This window comes from Cinclus cinclus, chromosome 2 (assembly GCF_963662255.1).
Source record: "Cinclus cinclus chromosome 2, bCinCin1.1, whole genome shotgun sequence".
Classification (NCBI taxonomy): Eukaryota; Metazoa; Chordata; class Aves; order Passeriformes; family Cinclidae; genus Cinclus; species Cinclus cinclus.
In genome coordinates this window covers 20,423,998-20,443,028 of record NC_085047.1, presented here as the reverse complement: position 1 = coordinate 20,443,028, position 19,031 = coordinate 20,423,998, and the positions used below count along the sequence as shown (strand labels likewise).

The 19,031-nt window shown below is 36.1% G+C and overlaps 2 protein-coding genes across 2 annotated transcripts in view; one reads left to right on the top strand and one right to left on the bottom strand.

Annotated features, from left to right (window-relative positions):
• The window catches only part of FILIP1L (filamin A interacting protein 1 like), a 61,559-nt gene extending 46,884 nt beyond the window's left edge, over nt 1-14,675 (top strand). The window contains exon 4 of the mRNA XM_062512313.1: nt 11,921-14,675. Coding sequence (XP_062368297.1) covers nt 11,921-14,675 — 2,755 coding nt within the window. The remainder of the gene's footprint in view (nt 1-11,920) is intronic.
• CMSS1 (cms1 ribosomal small subunit homolog) overlaps nt 1-19,031 on the bottom strand; it is a 226,152-nt gene that overhangs the window by 192,891 nt on the left and 14,230 nt on the right. The gene's annotated exons all lie outside the window — the stretch shown is intronic.

Genomic DNA, 19,031 nt, shown 5'->3' with positions numbered 1-19,031 from the left:
ATGCTGGCTGAACACCCAGCAACATCATCACAGAACCCTCCTTTAAAAGTAATATGGAAATATCAGGGGTGAAAGTTCAACCCAACCTTGCTATGCAACTCCACACAACTCAAAACCATAACCTTGGTCATTCAAGATGATAAATACATGCACTCTTTGCCTGTTGTAGAAGTCACACCTGCTGCTGCAGCTCATTGAGCACATGACAATGATGTAACACAGCTGCTTGACTTCAGCCTCAGGCTGGGCAGGTGACCACCAGAGAGTAGCTGCTGAGGCAAAGCACCAGAACTTGAGCCATTCTGCTTCATGCTGCATGCTCAAAGAAGCTGAGAAACCAGAGCCCACAACCACCTAACTGCTCATGTCCAAACTTGCAAAAGCTTTACAGACGTACATCAGGCAGGGTACACAAAGCTCTAGTGAACATGACTGAAAACGTGGGTGGGAAAAAAATCCACTCTTGACAAGGAAAACGCTCATCTTGCATACAATGTCAGGGATGTGAAACAATACATCAGACATCATTATCCTTTATACGTTTCCAAAGGCCTGGGAAGGAACACAATTGCACTTAAATGATGGATGGAGTTCTTAAGATCTGCCTTAAACCTAATATTCAAAGCATTTTCTTTAAAATTAATTGCAGACAGCTGATTTAAAACTTTGTTTTTATTAGAGACACAAAGCTTATCTAGTGCTTGCATAGCAACTATCGCAACGACAGAGTAAGAGAATGACGAAAAATTTTAAAAACTGAAATGAAGCAGCATGATGCTACTGCCATAAAAAACCCACATAAAACTGGCAGCTTAAAAATAGAAAGTAATGCACTCATAAAACTCGCATTTTAATTACACATTGGACAAAACTATCTAGGAGCTAATTTTAAGCTGACTGAATTCTGTCAGCTTTCAATGGATTTAATCTTTTTTTGGTACAATTTATAAAGCTTTTAGTCATTAAGCCTCACTATGAAGAAAATTTAGAAATTTTATCACATGTAAGTTTGGCCTACCTGAAACTAACATCACCCATCACATTCCCAAACATGATTCTATTCTACTTAGCCACAAAGAGGCTCAGAAGAAGCCTAATAAATGCCACAGTTGTTTTTGTTTTCAATTTCAAAATGTTACGCCCCCCAGTCAAGCACATTCAACACCTTGGAAAAGCCATTCTGTTACAAAAAAAATCCATACCAAAAAAATGGAAAGTGATTTATATTGGTCACTTGAACCTGAGGATGTAACAACACCACCAGATTTGGGGTAGCCAATCTCTAATCTAAGTATCTAAAAATCCAGTATTGAACACTAGCTTGGATGTAGGAAGGTGTGCCAAAAAAAAAAAAATATTCAATGCTCAAGTGTTAATGCTAAATCTGAAACATTTTTCTTAACTTGCAAAATACTATTATATACACTTTTTAATGTAAAGAGTTTTTAAATTAGCAGCCAAAAACTAAATTCCCAAACTAAATACTGAATTGTCTTCAATGAAAAGGCCACCAGGAACCTTGGCAGCCCTAAAACTTCTAAAATCTGTGTTTCTAAAGAAATATGTAATCTATAAATGAGCGTGTTCATTTGTATGCATATGAGTAAGCAGAGCAGGGGGATGAAAGCCTCTGCAGTGAAGTCAGCAAGTACAGCTTCACTACAGGCCAATTCCAAATGACAAACAGCTGCCTACTAGGGTGGTGCGGGGACGACACCAACCCGTAGAGAATGCTTAGGCTTGTGCTGGGAGATTCACACGTTGGTTCCCTTTTGGGAAAGCAGCAGACAAGGGCTGATAGGAATAGTCAAGCTTACATACATTGCTAACCCTTACAAAGGAGGAGGGAGGAAAATGTACTTTTCTATACAAAGGAGAGGCCACTTCGGAAAGGGTCTTCTTGCCCCTGCTTTGTTCCCACCTGCCACCTAGAGCCCTATAGGATTACTCTCATCTCTGTAAAGTGCAAAATTTCTCTATTTCAGTCAGGATTACCTGGGTGGGAAGAGTCAGAAATTGACATTGGTAGCATTTTAGAACTTGTAAATTATCCTCTCATATACCTAGATTAAAGCAATTAACTAAACTACTTGCAAGTTCTGTCTAGACAGAACTCTTATTTTCAGCATTTGAAACCACATTACAAATTAATGGTAAAATCTAAAATATATTACAACAGAAACATACTGTACATGAAAACATGCTACAGCTCCTTCATTTTCAGCAACATCTGAAACAAGAAACTATAACCTGAATACCACAGATAATCAGCCGAGGGGCAAGGAAAGAGATCAGGTAGGGCATGTAGCCAAATGTCACATAATGATACTGAGTTATAAATCAGTTTGGGGTACTCTAACTGGGCACAGAATGTTCAATTGAATTCAAGTTCCTTAAAGAACAAGGAACACAAAGTCTTCATATGAAGGGACAAGGGAAGCATACATGCACGTGACCCTGCTCTTTCCTAAAAAAAGCCTTTTCCTATGACAGTTTTTGAAAGGCAAAAACCACTGGAAAACAACTTAAGATGGAAAAAGTAAGTATCTCTCTTAGCTTTAGGAAAAGTGCTCAGACCAAATTTAAAAGAGTTTAAGAAATCATTCATCACCTAAATGCTAGAACTAGTTAAATCTACTTTTTTCATTCCAATGATTTAGGAGTTTTTTCCCTACAAAATGGAGAAACATTTATTTTACAAAGCAAGGAAGTTACTCCAACTGCTGAACACACATGCAAGTAGCTAAAAATCCCAAAACACCACAATCATCTTAAACACTGCTACTGGCACTCTGAGTGGACATACAAGTAAAGGATCCCAATTTCTTTTACTCTAAAGCAGGGTATATGATCTTTAACAAAGTGAACAGCCAAGGCTGCACAGAAATGGAAAAATCCTACTTCAACACATCATAATCAACAGACCTGAGAGTAAAAGATTTTCTTCAGTTAAACAATTCATCACAGGTGAAGAAGCTGCTTTAACAATCATTTGCTATTGAACTGTGAATTAAATCTGTGAAGTAAACCTTGGTTAGAACTATAACCATTAAAAAAATTTTCTAACTATCATCTTTAGGTCTCCAATGTAGCTTCCTACATTGTAGTCTAAAACAATGTGTCTCTATGAAGAGGATCAGTTTGAAGAAACCATGTAAACTTAAATGCTGAACCAGAGCACCTTTGCTCAGGATTAACATGTTTTAGACAAAACATGCATTGACATTGTACATTTAGATAATTCATCAAGTGCTCCCAGGTCTGTGTTGCCAGAGGCCTACTGGGAGAAAATAAAATACAACTTCCTAACATTTAGCAGGTTTACAACAGATAGCAAGAAAATGAATTATCTGCCATGTCAAGTCACCAGACCTATAGAGGTTGAGTACGTAGAACTGCACCCAGACACAATTTGTAATACATAAGAAAAAGTTTCAGTACAATTTCCGAATATCACAGAGTGCAAACCAGGAAAATAGCAGGATTCTTCATCACTTGCAGCTTTGAAGTTTAGCTAGTTGACGCTGTCACAATGCATTTGTTACCATCTCTCTCACGTGTGCCTCCAACATGAAGTGCTTAGAGAAAATGGACACCCCCACATTATCAAGTCTATGGGAAAAGATGCATATTTAGCTTCAAAATTAAACTTCCGTTTGATTTTAACACTACTGCTGTTAACATTATTATTTACAGTCTTGGCTACCAGAAAAAGTTGCAACTGTACTAGCAAACCTCATAAAAGCCTCAACTACACTGCTTCATGCAACTTAGCATCAAGGAAAACTTAAATACTGCAAACTAAATGTGCAGTAACAATTAAGATTTAAGCTTTCTGACAAAAAAGAAGAAATGTGATGCCACCCAAGCCCAGTTTCAAGCGCTCAGAGTTTATTAAACACACAAAGCTTCTTCATGAAATAAGCATACCAGAAAAAGGGCTTACTTACTTTTGTCTGAGGATGTATGTATATAATAAAGATTTATGGCATGAAGAGAACTCTCAAGAAATAATGGAATTTGAATCCTCCCACAAAGCAGTGACATCACCTCTATAATTTTCTGAGGATTATTTGTCTAATTGTTTACAACCAGCCTCATTCCTACAAATAATGGCAAACTCTCAGTCTTCCCTAACAGTGCCATTCAGTACTAAAGTATCTTTATTTAACTTACCATGTTTAATCTATGTCATTTAAATCACAGTTTAGGTACATGAATTCTTGTACACTGAGCATGAAGAGTGCATAATAGAGTTTGCAGACAAGTTCCACCTGTCTAGAAACAAAGTGACCACTGAGCAGATTATCCAGGGCTCGCAACATGAGTAGGATGCCTTCAGTTCAAAAGAATAAGTGAGCATGGCAGTATAGAAAGGTCTAAATTTCACCACTGCTGATGACTGATAATATAAGGCCATGATTAGCATAAAAGATAGGCATAATGCCTACTCTGCCCATGGATGAAAATGTAGCCCCAGACATTTACTTTTATATAAAAAGTGTGTTAAAATTGTTTTAGAGAACATCCAGTTCCTGTAAATGTTATGGGAAAATGACATTTACAACTAACTGGTCTCCTCTGAGTAATATGATGTGGCTGAGAGCCATTTTCTGTCATACCAAAAATATTAACTAATTGATGTTTAAAGAAGTTTGTATAAATTAGATCCTTGCACAATTATGCCCAATTCTGGTCAAGACAGCAGCACCAGCGGTGCCTCAGGTGCATCATATACCAGAATAGCACCTATTTTCCCACCTGTGCACCCCCTAAAAACATTCCATAAAAGGGGTCCACCTTGAATCTACACACTATGATATTACATGCAGAATTTTTAAAAAATTAACAGGATTTATCTATAGAAATGACTTAAAGAAAACTCAGACTGTTCTCTTAATATAAAACAATATCATTAAATTTAAGTGTAAAAATATGACTTAAGGATTTCAAACTTAGTTGCTTCAGCTCAGTGTGACACATTCAGAGAATCAGAACTTCTGCGAATTCCCCAGTCAACTGAAGGATGCAGAGTAAACAGCCAAGACAAAAACTCACACCTCCAAATTTTACCCTTCCATCACCAGTAAACATAGGATAGCAGTGATAGCGAAGTAGTATCTGCCTTACACAAATGAAACACACAAGGGTGGGATCGTCATACCACATCTCTTGTGGTTCATCTTTCCATTTCCTTCAGAAAGCTTTCCATGTACAAAACTATAATTTGCTGGCTGACGTAAGTCTGAGGAGTTCCAAATTCTGGTGTTGCATCTGAAATTACTGGCTTTATTTCTGACTTTAGAGGCAGTATGGTGGGAGACATTGAGAGTGATGGGGGGGAAGGAGAAGGTAGTGAATATGCTCTATGTATAAAAATGTATAAATGTAATGTACAAAAAATCCCGAATTACTAACAAAACCTAAGTGCTGTTCCTGTGAGCTGTTTAGCTTATTGAGGTATTTAGATCCAGAACAGAAAAGGATTAAGTCATGCTGTGTGCACAATCATATGGCAATGAAATGCCAACAGTAATAGATAATGACTTCAAAGAATACCTGAAATAGCTGTTAAATCTAGAAAGAGGGAAGAAGAAAGCACAGTGCAACTCAAAAGCAGTGACACATGAGAGTCCAGCTCACAATTCATTGTGCCATGTTTTCTAATAAGCCGAATGCTGGGACCCAGAGTTTTTAAGGCTAACTTCAAGTAAAGCTCATTAATATTGTGGTCTTCTCAGGTCAGTGTTCATTTAAAACGTTTTCAGGATAAACAGTCAAATCAAAAAACAAACCAAAACAAAAACCTGCCAACAATTTAATAGGACAGTGTCCTCTTCACTGCCACCTAAAAATTCCACTCCCATCTTCCTGTCATAATCTCACTGTAGATGGCTGCCACTGGTAGATTAGAAATGAACATCAGAATTAGTAATTATCACACTGATGTTCAAGTCCTTACTGCCACAGAAAGCATTAATACTTTTTACACAAGACTGATGTTTTGATAGGTGACTTTCAAGAACATCCAGATAAGAATGTAATTCAAGACAGAAAAATTTTTCTTAAACTGAGGTTTCATAATAAAACAAAACTGAATTTTATTGCTGAAGTATAATTATTTGAACTGGAAGTTAATCCAGTCTTAAATCTTAAATTAACTAATATGAATTTGTTAAAAGTTTCTCATACCATTTTCTGTCACCAAATTTATCCAGGATTTCATAACATTTTTGAGTGCAAATATCCCTGTATCACCAGTAAGAATATTCAACAGCTTAGCAGATGTGAAATCATGGTCAGAAACAACATCAGTGTTCCAGAATAAATAATTTTTAAAAGCATGTATAATCTACACATGTTTACTCAGCACCACAGCTAAATATATCTGGTTATCCATGCAAAATTTTGCCCGTTAACCTAGAACTGGCAATACCATTCATCTTCTGTGATTTCTATTAAGACTCGTAAAGCAAGCCAGCATTTTAAGCATCAGATAAAATGATAATTACTTTGTGATAGTACTCACAGCCCCCTCATTAAAAGTTCTAGTTTTATAAAATAAACTTCCTTATTGGGAAATTTGCTTTACACAGTCTCTTACAGTTGAGACACCCTTTGCAGAGGTTTGCATCCTAGCATAAATGAATTCTTTGCAATTTACAGATGTAAATTAATGTAATGGAAAACAAATTTTAAAAAAAGTATTCACATTCTATTGGGAAGTGCTGACTGATTCAGATGAAGCCAGCAGATTACACAACAGCTATGGTATGTTGTTGCTGCTGTAATTTCAAAGGCTTTTGACTTTCTTTATGACAGGGAAAAAGAAGCATTAATAAAGATAATAGAGAACCATAAAAAAAGCTGTAACATATGTCTTCATAGAAACTATACATCGATAAATAGAACTGTAGGCAAAGAAAAATAAAAGTTTTTTTAAAAAAAATGCATAGCCATCCCAAAACCAGAAATACTTTAACAAACAAAAATTTTGTTTCAATGAACTGTGGAAGGCACAGAATGGCTTTCTTGCAATAATAGATATGTTATTGCACTGGTGTAAAAAAAATTACAACAACTTTTAAGATTTACCAGAAATGATGAAGCATGTTTCTTCTCTTATTAAAGGCCAGACCATGTCTTACTGCTAACTGAGAAGAGTGCCTCAAAGGAAGCGGCATGACTTCATCCACATTTAAAAGCTTTCAGCTTAAAGCTTTTATTTGCTTTGTAACAGGGGAAATTCAAGCATATGTCCAAAACCTTTAGAAGTCTCCCTCATGTAATAACCTGTAGAACCTCTCATAAACCATATCTTTCATCTGGGGAAGGGTGAAGAGCATGACCTAGTTAAAAATATGGATTTTTATTATTAAAAAAAAAAAAATCACAGAAATTAAAAATCACTATCATTTCTGCAGAACGGTCTGATACAGATATTTACCATATGTACATTAAAAACTCCACAACACTTCAGTGAGAAGTACAAAAGCTGGCCTTTACAAACAATCATCTATTTCACTTGCCTCCTTAGAAGAAAGCCTTTTCTAAAGTTGCCACTACAACATTGCTTGAACAAACAAAAAATACTAATTTTTATTCTTATTATTCAAAGAATAATGATTAATTCCAGAACAAACTAAACAAAAATTAAAAAAAAAGAGTGTTGCAATCTCAGCTCCCGTACCTTCTTTGGTTTCTGTGAAACAGAAAGGAAAAGTCACCCCCTTAAAATTCTGTAAAAACATAATTTAAACAATCTCCATGTAATTCAGGTCACCCCAGGAAAATGGAAAGTCCCTCTTAAAGGCAAAATGTTATGACATGACACCAGGACAATGAACTGTTATGGGAGTCTTGAAATCTTGTAGAGAATACAGTCATTATGTTCCCAAATATAATGTAGTGTAGCTGAAGCTATATTCACTTAGAAAAAATAAGGAAAAATAAAACAACACAATTGAATGCATGGCATTAACACCAAGAAGCTTTAGCCTGCATATTGAGGGAAACAACTACAGTAAACAGAGGAGAGCTGAGAAATGCGATTTCTTCCAGGAAATAAAGGAGCAGTTAAGTGGTATTGCAAGTTTTACAATATTGAGCCACAATAAAGCAAAAATTTGTAACAAACTCTGAAGCATTAAGACACTGCCCTGACTCTCTTTAACTACCTATCAGTCATGTTCATAAAAACAATTTTCAATGTCTGTTTTTGCTGGTTTCAATGCAGAAAGGGTTGTTGCAGTCCTGTGAAGTCAACTGCTTAGAGGTGTGTAAAAGCTTTGTCTAAATGACATACAATGACATAACATTATGTAATATAATATAATAAAATATAATATATATTAATGTTATATATATAACAATTATATACATGACAAAAATTACAATTTTGCCTAATACAAAATTACATGATCATAAAATTTAGCTGGCAAAGAAAATTATAAAAATATTTTATTGGATAGGGGAGTGCCTGCTCTTCTTTAAAAACTATTATTTATTTAAGCCAACTTTATTGACCTTTGCGTATTTTCAGTAAAATTGCTCTCTCAGATACTCTAGATACTGTTCTTCAGGAAGACAGTATTTTGGATGAAGTTAACACAAAGTACTTTTACCCTGTCACCAAAGTCACTAAGTGATATTATCAGTTAAAAGCACTTCTTCAAGCACGAGACTTCTTAATTCAGACAATATACATAACCAAGCATTGACCCACAGAACTCGGGTTCCAAAAAAAAACCCTGACCAAAATTAAGCAATTAATTTAAGAACATAAACAAACAAATAAATAACACCAAATCCCCCAAACATTTTAGGATCCTCTTCCATTCCTAAGTGCTTATGTGCAGACACAGTCACTGTGACCGAATGAACCACGAAACAGGAACCCAGCAGCCAAGGAAAATTCTTTGCAAATATTAACAGACTCCCAGCTGACTTCTTGCAAAATCAATCTTTATCCAAGAAATCACTACTTATTCAGCAGTGTTGAATAGGAGTCTATGCTTAGTCTATATGGGAATATATGACTAAGCATACAGTTATCAAAAGCAAATGAAAAAACTTAATGACACAGTATCAAAAAATATATCATGCTTAATATATTGCTCATTTTTTTTCTGGAAATACATTAAAATCCTTTAATTCCTGGTTGCTGTGCTAAGCTCTTAACTTCAATCAAGTGATTTTATAGAAGTATTTTTTAAAAACTAAATAGATCTCAGTCATTACAAATACTTGCTTGGGAGTCTGTTCATATCTTAAAACTGCATTTTATCTTTTGAACGAAGGAATCGCTTTTAAGTACAGAAAGTCTTTTGGCATGACCAAAGAAACAGACTTTTTCAAAAATCATTAGATAACAGTCCAGGTACCAATAATATAGGAACTTTCATTCAAATAGCCTACACAACACAAGCTTGATCCGATTTGACTTGTCAACTTATTTTATTCATTATTTATGCACAATTATCTTATTTGAATCATAAAAAAGTTTGTATAGCATCTCTATGAAAATTACAATTGTTTGTTACTATTTGGCTTAAGAGTTTCTTTCCAAAGCAATTTAAGAGGCATGACTTGCTGGATCATTAATTTCATTTGGCGAGAGAGATACCAACTAGTTAATACGAAAGTGTTAGGTATAACACTGATTACCTAAAATATTAATGACAACAGCTAAATCTGCCTTAAAAAAATAAATAGCATGAAGCAAGCTAAAATAAATCAAATGCTGGTAAGTCCAAGTAACCATATGAATATGTCTTAAGTCCATGCACACATAAAACCTGAGTTCATTCCAAATGAAATTGTTAGTTGTGCTTCTGTTATGGTTTTATAGCTATGGCAACGGTAAATCATCAATTGAACTTCACTCCTAAAGCATTCAGAGACAAGGGTGGAGAGGGAAAATGGATTTTTACACTAAAAAGAATTAGAACTGAAAGTAGCAGTGAAAAGGGGACAGAAGTTTATATTCCATGAACACAGTAAAAAGCTGCCTTTGAGATGGTGCAGTCCTCCCCCATTTATTTGTTCTGTCAACCAGAAGCACTCCTTCAAATCATTTCACAAACCTCTCCCTTTCTACATTTTCATATCTGTTTCCCCCATTATGGTTATTGACTGTTGTACAGAATTTGTGACTGCTTCAAGTCTTCTATGTTTATGACTACTTCCCGTTCTGTTAATTTTTCCACAAAGCATTTCACTACATTCACTACATACAGGCACTAAAATAGAAACAGTAGGGACTATGAAGATGTTATAAGAAATTGTATTGTCATGGATTTCTGTACCAACATCACCATTAAATCAGACAAGTCTGGGGGACAGTTGTACAATGGCAAGGACTTCCTTTCTCTGTGCAGGAAAATTACATTGTTTCCAAAGGGAATGTTGCTGAGGCAGCCTATTACCCAGGAATATATGCCTTCACTCAGTCAACAACTAATTATAAGCTGTGCACAGGAGGCCCTTATCTAAGCTCTTCCTGAACTAAAAGGGAGACAGCAACAGGAACTTGTCAGTGGAAAGCTGTAAAGACTCACCACTTGGACATGGACATCACAATAGTGACCATAGACAAATGTGGAACAGGAATCCTATGTTTCAGCAGCAACTTCTAGACAGCCGTCATATTTCAGAGGGGGAAAAAGTTTTAGTGGGTGCCTAAACAACCATTTTGTACAAGTACAGTCTTGATAACCAAGACATTTCCTTCACATGATCTACACAACTGAGTCTGTACCATTCTTATGAACAACATACAAATTCTAATTCTTTATTACTTCATTCATAGGCTTTTCAGATTTTTGTTTAATACCAGAATATATTTATCTTGGCTGTAAGAAAAATGCAACTGAAAGGAGGCATATGTGCTGGCCAAACCTTATCATACTTCAGATGAATTCCACAAGCATCTCCTTGACAAAGAAAAGTCTACAAAAGAACCTCAGAAGTTGAGGTATTTGGAGGTTTCTTAGGATCTTATATAAATAAAAGCACAACCTTATCCCAAGTCTCTTGCTAATTAAGTATGTGGCATCCCAATAAAGACTGAGTATTAACATAAACTAATTTTGGAAAATCATCATGAAAACCTTCAAGAGTCATGTAAAAGCACGGTTGCACTGAGGTGTATCTGCAAATCCAGGCCTAGCACACATTAAGACATTTGACTTTGTTAAGTTCAAAAGGCACAACTGAATAGCTGTTTATCTGCTGACTGCATTTGTGTGTAATGAAGTCACAAGGCCTGCACTTTCACTAAGGACAGACTTACCTAATTTTGCTCTGGTGTGTTGTTTAGGGATTCACATTAGGCAGCCTGACTAACTGCCCATTGTGGCTATGTTTCCTTCACATACTCAAATGTCCTTAAGGTTTGATTGTAAAATGTCAGGATAGTTTATAAGTAACAAAGCTAGGATGTCTATGATGCTGTAAATTATATCTGTCCTTGAGGGCTACACTGACCTAACTTCTCAAGCATTATAAATAATCACATTGCTTAAAAAAAAAAAAAAAAGGCACAACACACACAAAAACCAAACAAAGCTTGTATGCACATACCTAGCCTCAGTAAACAGCTGAGAGAAGTGCAGTTCCAGTGCAGAATAACGAAATAGTTTTGTTGCTCTGATGCCATGAGAAGTTGAAAATAGAATTAAAGATGCACAATAACTGAAGTTGCTAAGTCTAAATATCATACTGAAGTGTTCATTACAAAAGAACTTCTGAATAGGAAGTAAGGCCAGTGGGCACTTCCGAATGATGCTGCAAGGAGAAGTCTACTTGTAGTTACAAGCAGATGTCCATGGACATCCAGCAGAAAAGTTGTAATATTTCAAGTGTGTTTTTGAAAGCCCACTAAAACGGTTACAAAATACAATATTATTTCCTCCCACAGATTGAAAAAACTTCTTGAACAAGAGACAGTATATCAGGCAAAAAAAGAAAAGGAAAACAACAAGAAAATAGCTAAACTAAAAGAAGAATTGACTAAACTGAAATCCTTTGCTTTAATGGTGGTGGATGAACAGCAAAGATTCACTGAGCAGTTGAATCAACAAAGTAAAAAAATTCAAGAACTAACCACTTGTACAGAACAAGCACATGAAAAGCTGACTTTTGCTGAAGCAAAAATTCAAGCAGATAAACAGAGATCCAGCAGGCTGGAGGCTGAAATTCACGCCCAGAGCAGTAAGATTTCCCAAGACCAAGAAGCAATGACGGCCAAACTAACCAGTGAAGACAGTCAGAATCGCCAGCTCCGGCTAAAATTAACAACTCTCAGCCAGCAAATCGATGAGCTGGAAGTGACCAACAAATCTTTACGAAAAGCAGAAGAAGAACTTCAAGACCTAAAGGATAAGTTAAATAAGGGAGAGTGTGGGAATACCACACTTATGAATGAAGTAGAAGAATTACGGAAACGACTGCTGGAGATGGAAGGAAAAGATGAAGAGCTCATAAAAATGGAAGATCAGTGCAGAGAACTTAATAGAAAGTTAGAAAAAGAAGCATTACAGAGCAAGAACCTTAAAGGTGAAGTTGATAAACTGAATAAAAGAATTATGGAGCTGGAGAAACTAGAAGATGCTTTCAACAAGAGTAAACAGGAATGTTACTCCCTGAAATGCAACCTAGAAAGAGAAAAAATATTAACAAAGCAGTTGTCCCATGAGCTGGATGGTTTAAAAGCTAGAGTTGGCGAGCTTGAAGCAATTGAAAGCAAGTTAGAAAAAACTGAGTTTACACTTAAAGAAGATTTAACAAAGCTGAAGAGTTTAACAGTGATGCTTGTGGATGAAAGAAAAACTATGGGTGAAAAAATAAAACAAACAGAAGAAAAGCTGCAAGCTGCAACTTCTCAGCTTCAGGTGGAACAAAATAAAGTGATGTCGGTTACAGAAAAGCTGATGGAGGAAAGTAAAAAGGTACTGAAATCGAAATCTGATGCAGAGGAAAAAATGTCCAGTGTTACAAAAGAAAGAGATGAACTGAAAAACAAACTCAAAGCAGAAGAGGAGAAAGGAAGTGATCTTGTTTCCAAAGTGAATATTCTAAGTAAAAGACTTCAGTCTCTGGAAGTTGTTGAAAAAGAGTTTCTTAAAAATAAACATAAGGAGAGTACTAAATCTAGCACCTCTTTGCAGCAGGAAAATAACATAATCAAAGAGCTTTCTGAGGAAGTTGAGAGGCTTAAGCAGAAGCTCAATGAAATGAAGTCCATAGAAGATGATCTTATGAAAACTGAAGATGAATTTGAGTCTCTAGAACGAAAATATGTCAGTGAACGGGACAGAGCCAAGCTCCTCTCAGAGGAGCTGGAGGCTGTGAAAATGGAATTGGTGAGGTATAAATTAACAGAAAAGGCAGAGTCCGATCAGGAGAGCCTTTTTAAGAAACTCAAAGAAGAGGAAGCTAAATCGAGTCACCTTTCCAGAGAAGTAGATGCACTGAAAGAGAAAGTTCATGAATATGTGGCAACAGAAGACCTAATCTGTCACCTGCGAGGTGATCACACAGTCTTACAGAAGAAACTCCTCCAGCAAGAAAAAAAAAACAGGGAGTTAGCAAGAGAAATGGAAAGCCTCACAAAAGAACTGGAGAGGTACAGGTCCTTCAGCAAGAACATCAGGCCCAGTCTCAATGGAAAGAAAATTCCAGATGTGCAAGTTTTTTCTAAAGAAATCCAAACAGATCCAGCAGACAATGAACCACCTGATTACAAAACCCTCATGCCTTTAGAACGAACAGCCATAAATGGGCAGATCTATGAAGACAGTGAGAATGAAGAGGAACAAACAGTGTCTTTCAAAAGCAACTCATCCACCGCAAATGCCACAAACAAAAAATTATGGATCCCTTGGATGAAATCCAAAGAGAGTCACCCTCAAAATGGAAAGATACACACAAACCAAAATGGAAACTGTGCACAGACTGGAGATCTAGTACTAAGCCATACACCTGGCCAACCCCTTCACATAAAAGTTACTCCAGACCATGGACAGAATACAGCAACCCTTGAAATAACCAGTCCTACCACTGAAAGCCCTCACTCCTACACAAGCACAGCTGTTATACCCAACTGTGGCACACCAAAGCAAAGAATAACCATAATTCAAAACGCCTCCTTAACACCTGTAAAATCAAACTCAGGAGAAGGTTACATGACTCCAGAGCATGTAATTTCTCCTATTACTATGACTACTTTTGCAAGATCTCAAACTCCTGAATCATGTGGTTCTTTAACTCCTGAAGGAACAATGTCTCCTTTGGCTTTACCTGGCTCAAGTTCTCAGGAACAAACACTCTCCTCAGAGCCTTTGGAAATGGGAGCCAAGCATGCTGTTTTTAGAGTATCCCCAGACAGGCAGTCATCATGGCAGTTTCAGAGATCTAACAGTACAGGATCAAGTGTAATAACTACTGAGGATAACAAAATCCACATTCATTTAGGAAGTCCTTATGTCCAAGTTCTCACCAATTCCAAGCCCATCAGCCCCTGCAATGCAGTGCAAGACAACAGAACTCCAGCACTAGCTAATGGCGTACCCACTAAGTCCACCAATAAAATCACCAGCAGTATTACTATCACACCATCAGCCACTCCTCTTCCACGGCAATCACAAATTACAGTAAGTAATATCTATAACTGACCCCCATCCATGCTGACACCCTTACCAGCAACCCATCCTGTTTTTCATCCCAGCAAGAATTATTTGAACAGCCTCTTTACTTTGGGAAAGATCTGTGCATGAACTACACAACAGCATATGGAACTAACGTTAAGTTTTGCCTGCTTAGTGTTATCAAGTGTGCACTTACTGTGTATCTTCTCATTAAAATACAGTTATATAAAATATTTAGTCTTGTACTTGTATAAATTGCATTTATATATTGCAATTTTCAAAATAACTCACATTACTTTTGACTGCAACTTGCCTTGGTAAAATATTTTAACATTACAAAAAAAACCAGTAAATAATTGATTATTTTCATCATTGCCTGAATATTTTTTTGTTTTTGTTATGTGTGGTTTGCATTTTTTCTGCATGTATCATAGAATTTGAATTTAAGCCATAATACTGCCTGCTAACTTCAGATAATGAATCAAGTTTTATCCTCCCCACTACTTCCCAATTCCTTCTAGCCCTCTCATTTCAGATAATTATCACTACATCACACACAAAATGTTATGTATTATATAACAATGTTTGGTTAAAACTCTTTTAAAATACTCCTGTAAATTTTGCTTGTAAGTGAACCAAGTTCAGAAGCTTGTATCACAAAGTAATTCTGTCCAAACAAAGGGTTTTTTCCCATACAATGGAAAAACTGCAATCATTCAGGTATGCTGTAAACAATTATTGTTTAGCTGTTGCTAAACAATAATTCAGGAGAACATATTCACATACAATTTTCACATTTCATCTAAGCTCCAAGCCATCAATTTGACAACCAGTATACATCACACAAGTACACTGAAGAAGAAACAAGATTACCAAATTATGGCATAACTTCATGTTTTTCCCTCCATAGACAGAGAGAGCTTGACAGAAGCATTAAGAAGCAATACTGTCCTTTACACACGTGCCAAGCAGTCAGTTTCCCATAAAATATTGCTAGTGGTAGAACAGCTTCACATACAACATAAATCAGTCCAGAAGATTTGGAATGCACTTTCAAACTTCTCTGTTTCACAAAAGCTGTACGCTTTGTCAAAATTGTAACAATTGTTCTTATACTAAAAAGTTAAATACCCATAAATTTGGAGCTTTCGGGGGGGTGGTGGTGGTATGCATAATTTTTTTTAATTAAAAACTGCAACCTCCTTATCAACAAGGAGGTTTGCAAGTAAGCAGAAAGTCCCTGTTCACTGAACCCTTATCTTTATTCTGCCTGTATTTCCCAGAGGAAAAAAAAATATTTCTGCAGTATAACTTAGCAACAGATTCAGCAAAGAACTTTGGCCCATGATCTCATATAACAAGGGGACTTGTATCATTTTAAGTACTTTTGATTGACAGGAAACAAAATGTTTATAACTGTGGATAAATGCTTTTAGAACAGCTTCTACTGAAAAACAAAGTCCACTGCCCATAAACACTTTTTTCCAGTAAACAATGGGAAGAAAAAAACAATAAATTACGTAAGATATGTGATAGAAATGGATAATAACATATGTATTACAGTTGAACAATGGCAATTTCCAAAAGAGAAATTGTGCGTGGACCTGCACAACCTCATCTTATAAATCTGAAGTCAATAGGCGGCATAAAAAGTCCTCCTTCCTTGTTTTGTCTCACTCTATATCCATGGCTGCACAAATGAGCTCTGACTAAGACCTGGGTCAGAAAGAGTACATAGTCTTATTCTGCAGAGCAAACTTTGACTCACACCAACTTCAACAAAAGTTACTGATAAAAACAACAGCCAGAACTCAAGCAAAGCAAAATCATAATTTTTAGAGCATGTTAATTACACAAACAAGTTACCTTATTACATTCAGGCTGCACATTCTTAACTGCAGGACTCAGTTAAGAACCCAAAACTCAGTACCTTCAAAATACATTCTCTGCACTTCTGTTTTTTAGGATACTGCATATCCTGCTGATCTATACCTAAGATCTCAGGAGGAACACATTACAAGCATGGTACTGAATAACTGTGTCTGTAGTAGCCACTTGCCAGCATACTGACAGACATCAAATTCTCAAAAAATTAAAGGACTAACACTTGTCCTCCACAGGCACTAAAATTTTCTTCAGTTAAACCTAAAAAGCCTGTAGGAAAAAAAAAAAAAATCAGATCTACCTTCAAAAATACACAGAAATGTGTTGATCACTAACCACTTGGCCACCTATTAGAGTAGCTTATAAAAGAATAGTACAAATAAGGGCATAGCAATAAGTACACACAGTCCTTTGGAAAATTACCAAGCTATTATGAATAAGGAAGTTCAGTCTTTAAAACTAAGATTTGAATACAAAACCTAGATGACAGTTCACACTATTTATAAGTATAATCATTTAACAGGTAAGTACTTCTGTCCCTGTCTTAAACTCATAATGATTTATCAGTAACTGTCTAATTAACAAAAGACTAAGGAAGCAGCCACTCATGACCATTAATTCATAAGTAAGAAGCATCAGCACTGCCTGGAAATGAAATTGCTACATTTCCTGAAAAAGCACATTAAGGGATGCTTACCTTCCCCTGCTAATGGAATAACCTCTGTGTAGATTTAACTGACTTCACAGCAAAATTTTTGTCAGTCATTCCAACAGATTAAAAAAAAAATCAAATAATTATTTTTGCCTGAAAATAAGGTTTGTACAACAAAACAGGTTTGTTTTGTTTCAATTCCCAAGATCAGTTTCAAAGCAGAGAAAATCAACACCTGGATGTATTTGCTGAGAGCTGAAACAACTGTTTAAACAGAAAGAAGTTAGCTGTAATTTTATAATGAAATAACAAATAGAAAGCGAACCTCAAGGAGTCAAATTATTAATTTACAAATTAACCTTGAGTTGTTCAGATCACCACTCCATATTTCCAAGTATTTCCATTTTGCTGAGTGGGAATAGCCACCTACTTCCTTGACGGACAAAGAGAAAACAGCAAAGCAAGGAAAAATTTAAATAAGTTATCTGAACATTGATTCAAGCACTCTGAACAAAAACATCAAACACAATCATATTAAAATTCAACAAGTAAGACAGATTTTCTAGGAATTTCAACTACTCTGTAAGTGGTAAGTATTGCTGTTAATTTGGAGGCTGAGACACTTTTGCTTTCAGCAGTCGCTCAAAAGCCTAAAGTCTGACAGGTATGTAATGGTTCATTTAAATGTTATGGGGAAATAAGGACACATACTAAGAAGCATATATCAGAGCGATTAAACTGTGAAAGAGAATGTAAAAATAGTTTTCAGCAGATCGTAATATCAATCCTCTTTTCCAAAACTCTTGGCAAGCATCTCTAAGGTCTAAAAATCTACCCTTTCCGTTTTATGTTTAGTTTCCAGTAAAAGAAAGGGAGAATTAACTGATTTTAAAATGACAGCAGTTACCAGCCCACTTTCCTTCATCCTTTTAGGTTTATTTCAGTGAATGATCAAATGGATGCAAGTGAGGGTAGCAGCAACACTTTGGTGCTCAGCATTTTTAAGCCATTCTTTTTGTGATTAAATTTCTCAGAAGAAATCCTTGCAATTTTTGTCCTTACACAGGGAGGATGGATGAGGGGAGGGAGGGAAAAGGAGGAAAACAAAAAAGATAATATGAAGTGCAAATGGTAATCTGAGACCAAAGCACCCATCCATCAATTATGAGGTAGTATTTCAAGTTATTTAAAGACTTCCTGCAAGCCACTAATTAAGAAATAGAATTGACAAAAATTACAGGAGCAGACTACTAATCTTCCTGATCCAAAGCACCATAGCCAATACCATGTCTGGGGACAGTGTGTAAGGCTGTAATAAGAAAAAGATCTGTATGTAAGCATTTCAAGCAGGGATTAGGAAGGCGTGCTCCCCACACCAGGGAAAAAATAATCAGAAACAGAATCGTACAGCTCTATTTTCTGAGTAAGATTCAATGGATGCTGCAGGGCTAGATGATGGAAATGGAGTAACCATCTGCAGGATGACTTTGTCCCTAGGAAACAGATATTGAGACAGGCAAAACAAAAACTGACAACTGCCTAATCTCCAGGCTTAAGGAAAGAGTACCAAAACATTATGTTACCAAGAAACAGAAGAGAAAAAGATCTTATGGTTCAAATACAGCACAAGTGGATCTATAAAAATGTTTTAAAATTAACACCAAGTACTTTAAGTCAGAAATTGCTCCAAAAAAAAAAAAAAACAAGACAAGCCATAAAAATTTAAGCAGCAAGAAGTGTTTTCACAGATCTGCAGCCAGTGGCTCCAAGATGAAGCTGAATTCTCTCTGTGCTGTAACTAGCACATTACCCAATGACCCACCTGTGGGCACTCAGAAAGCCTCAAA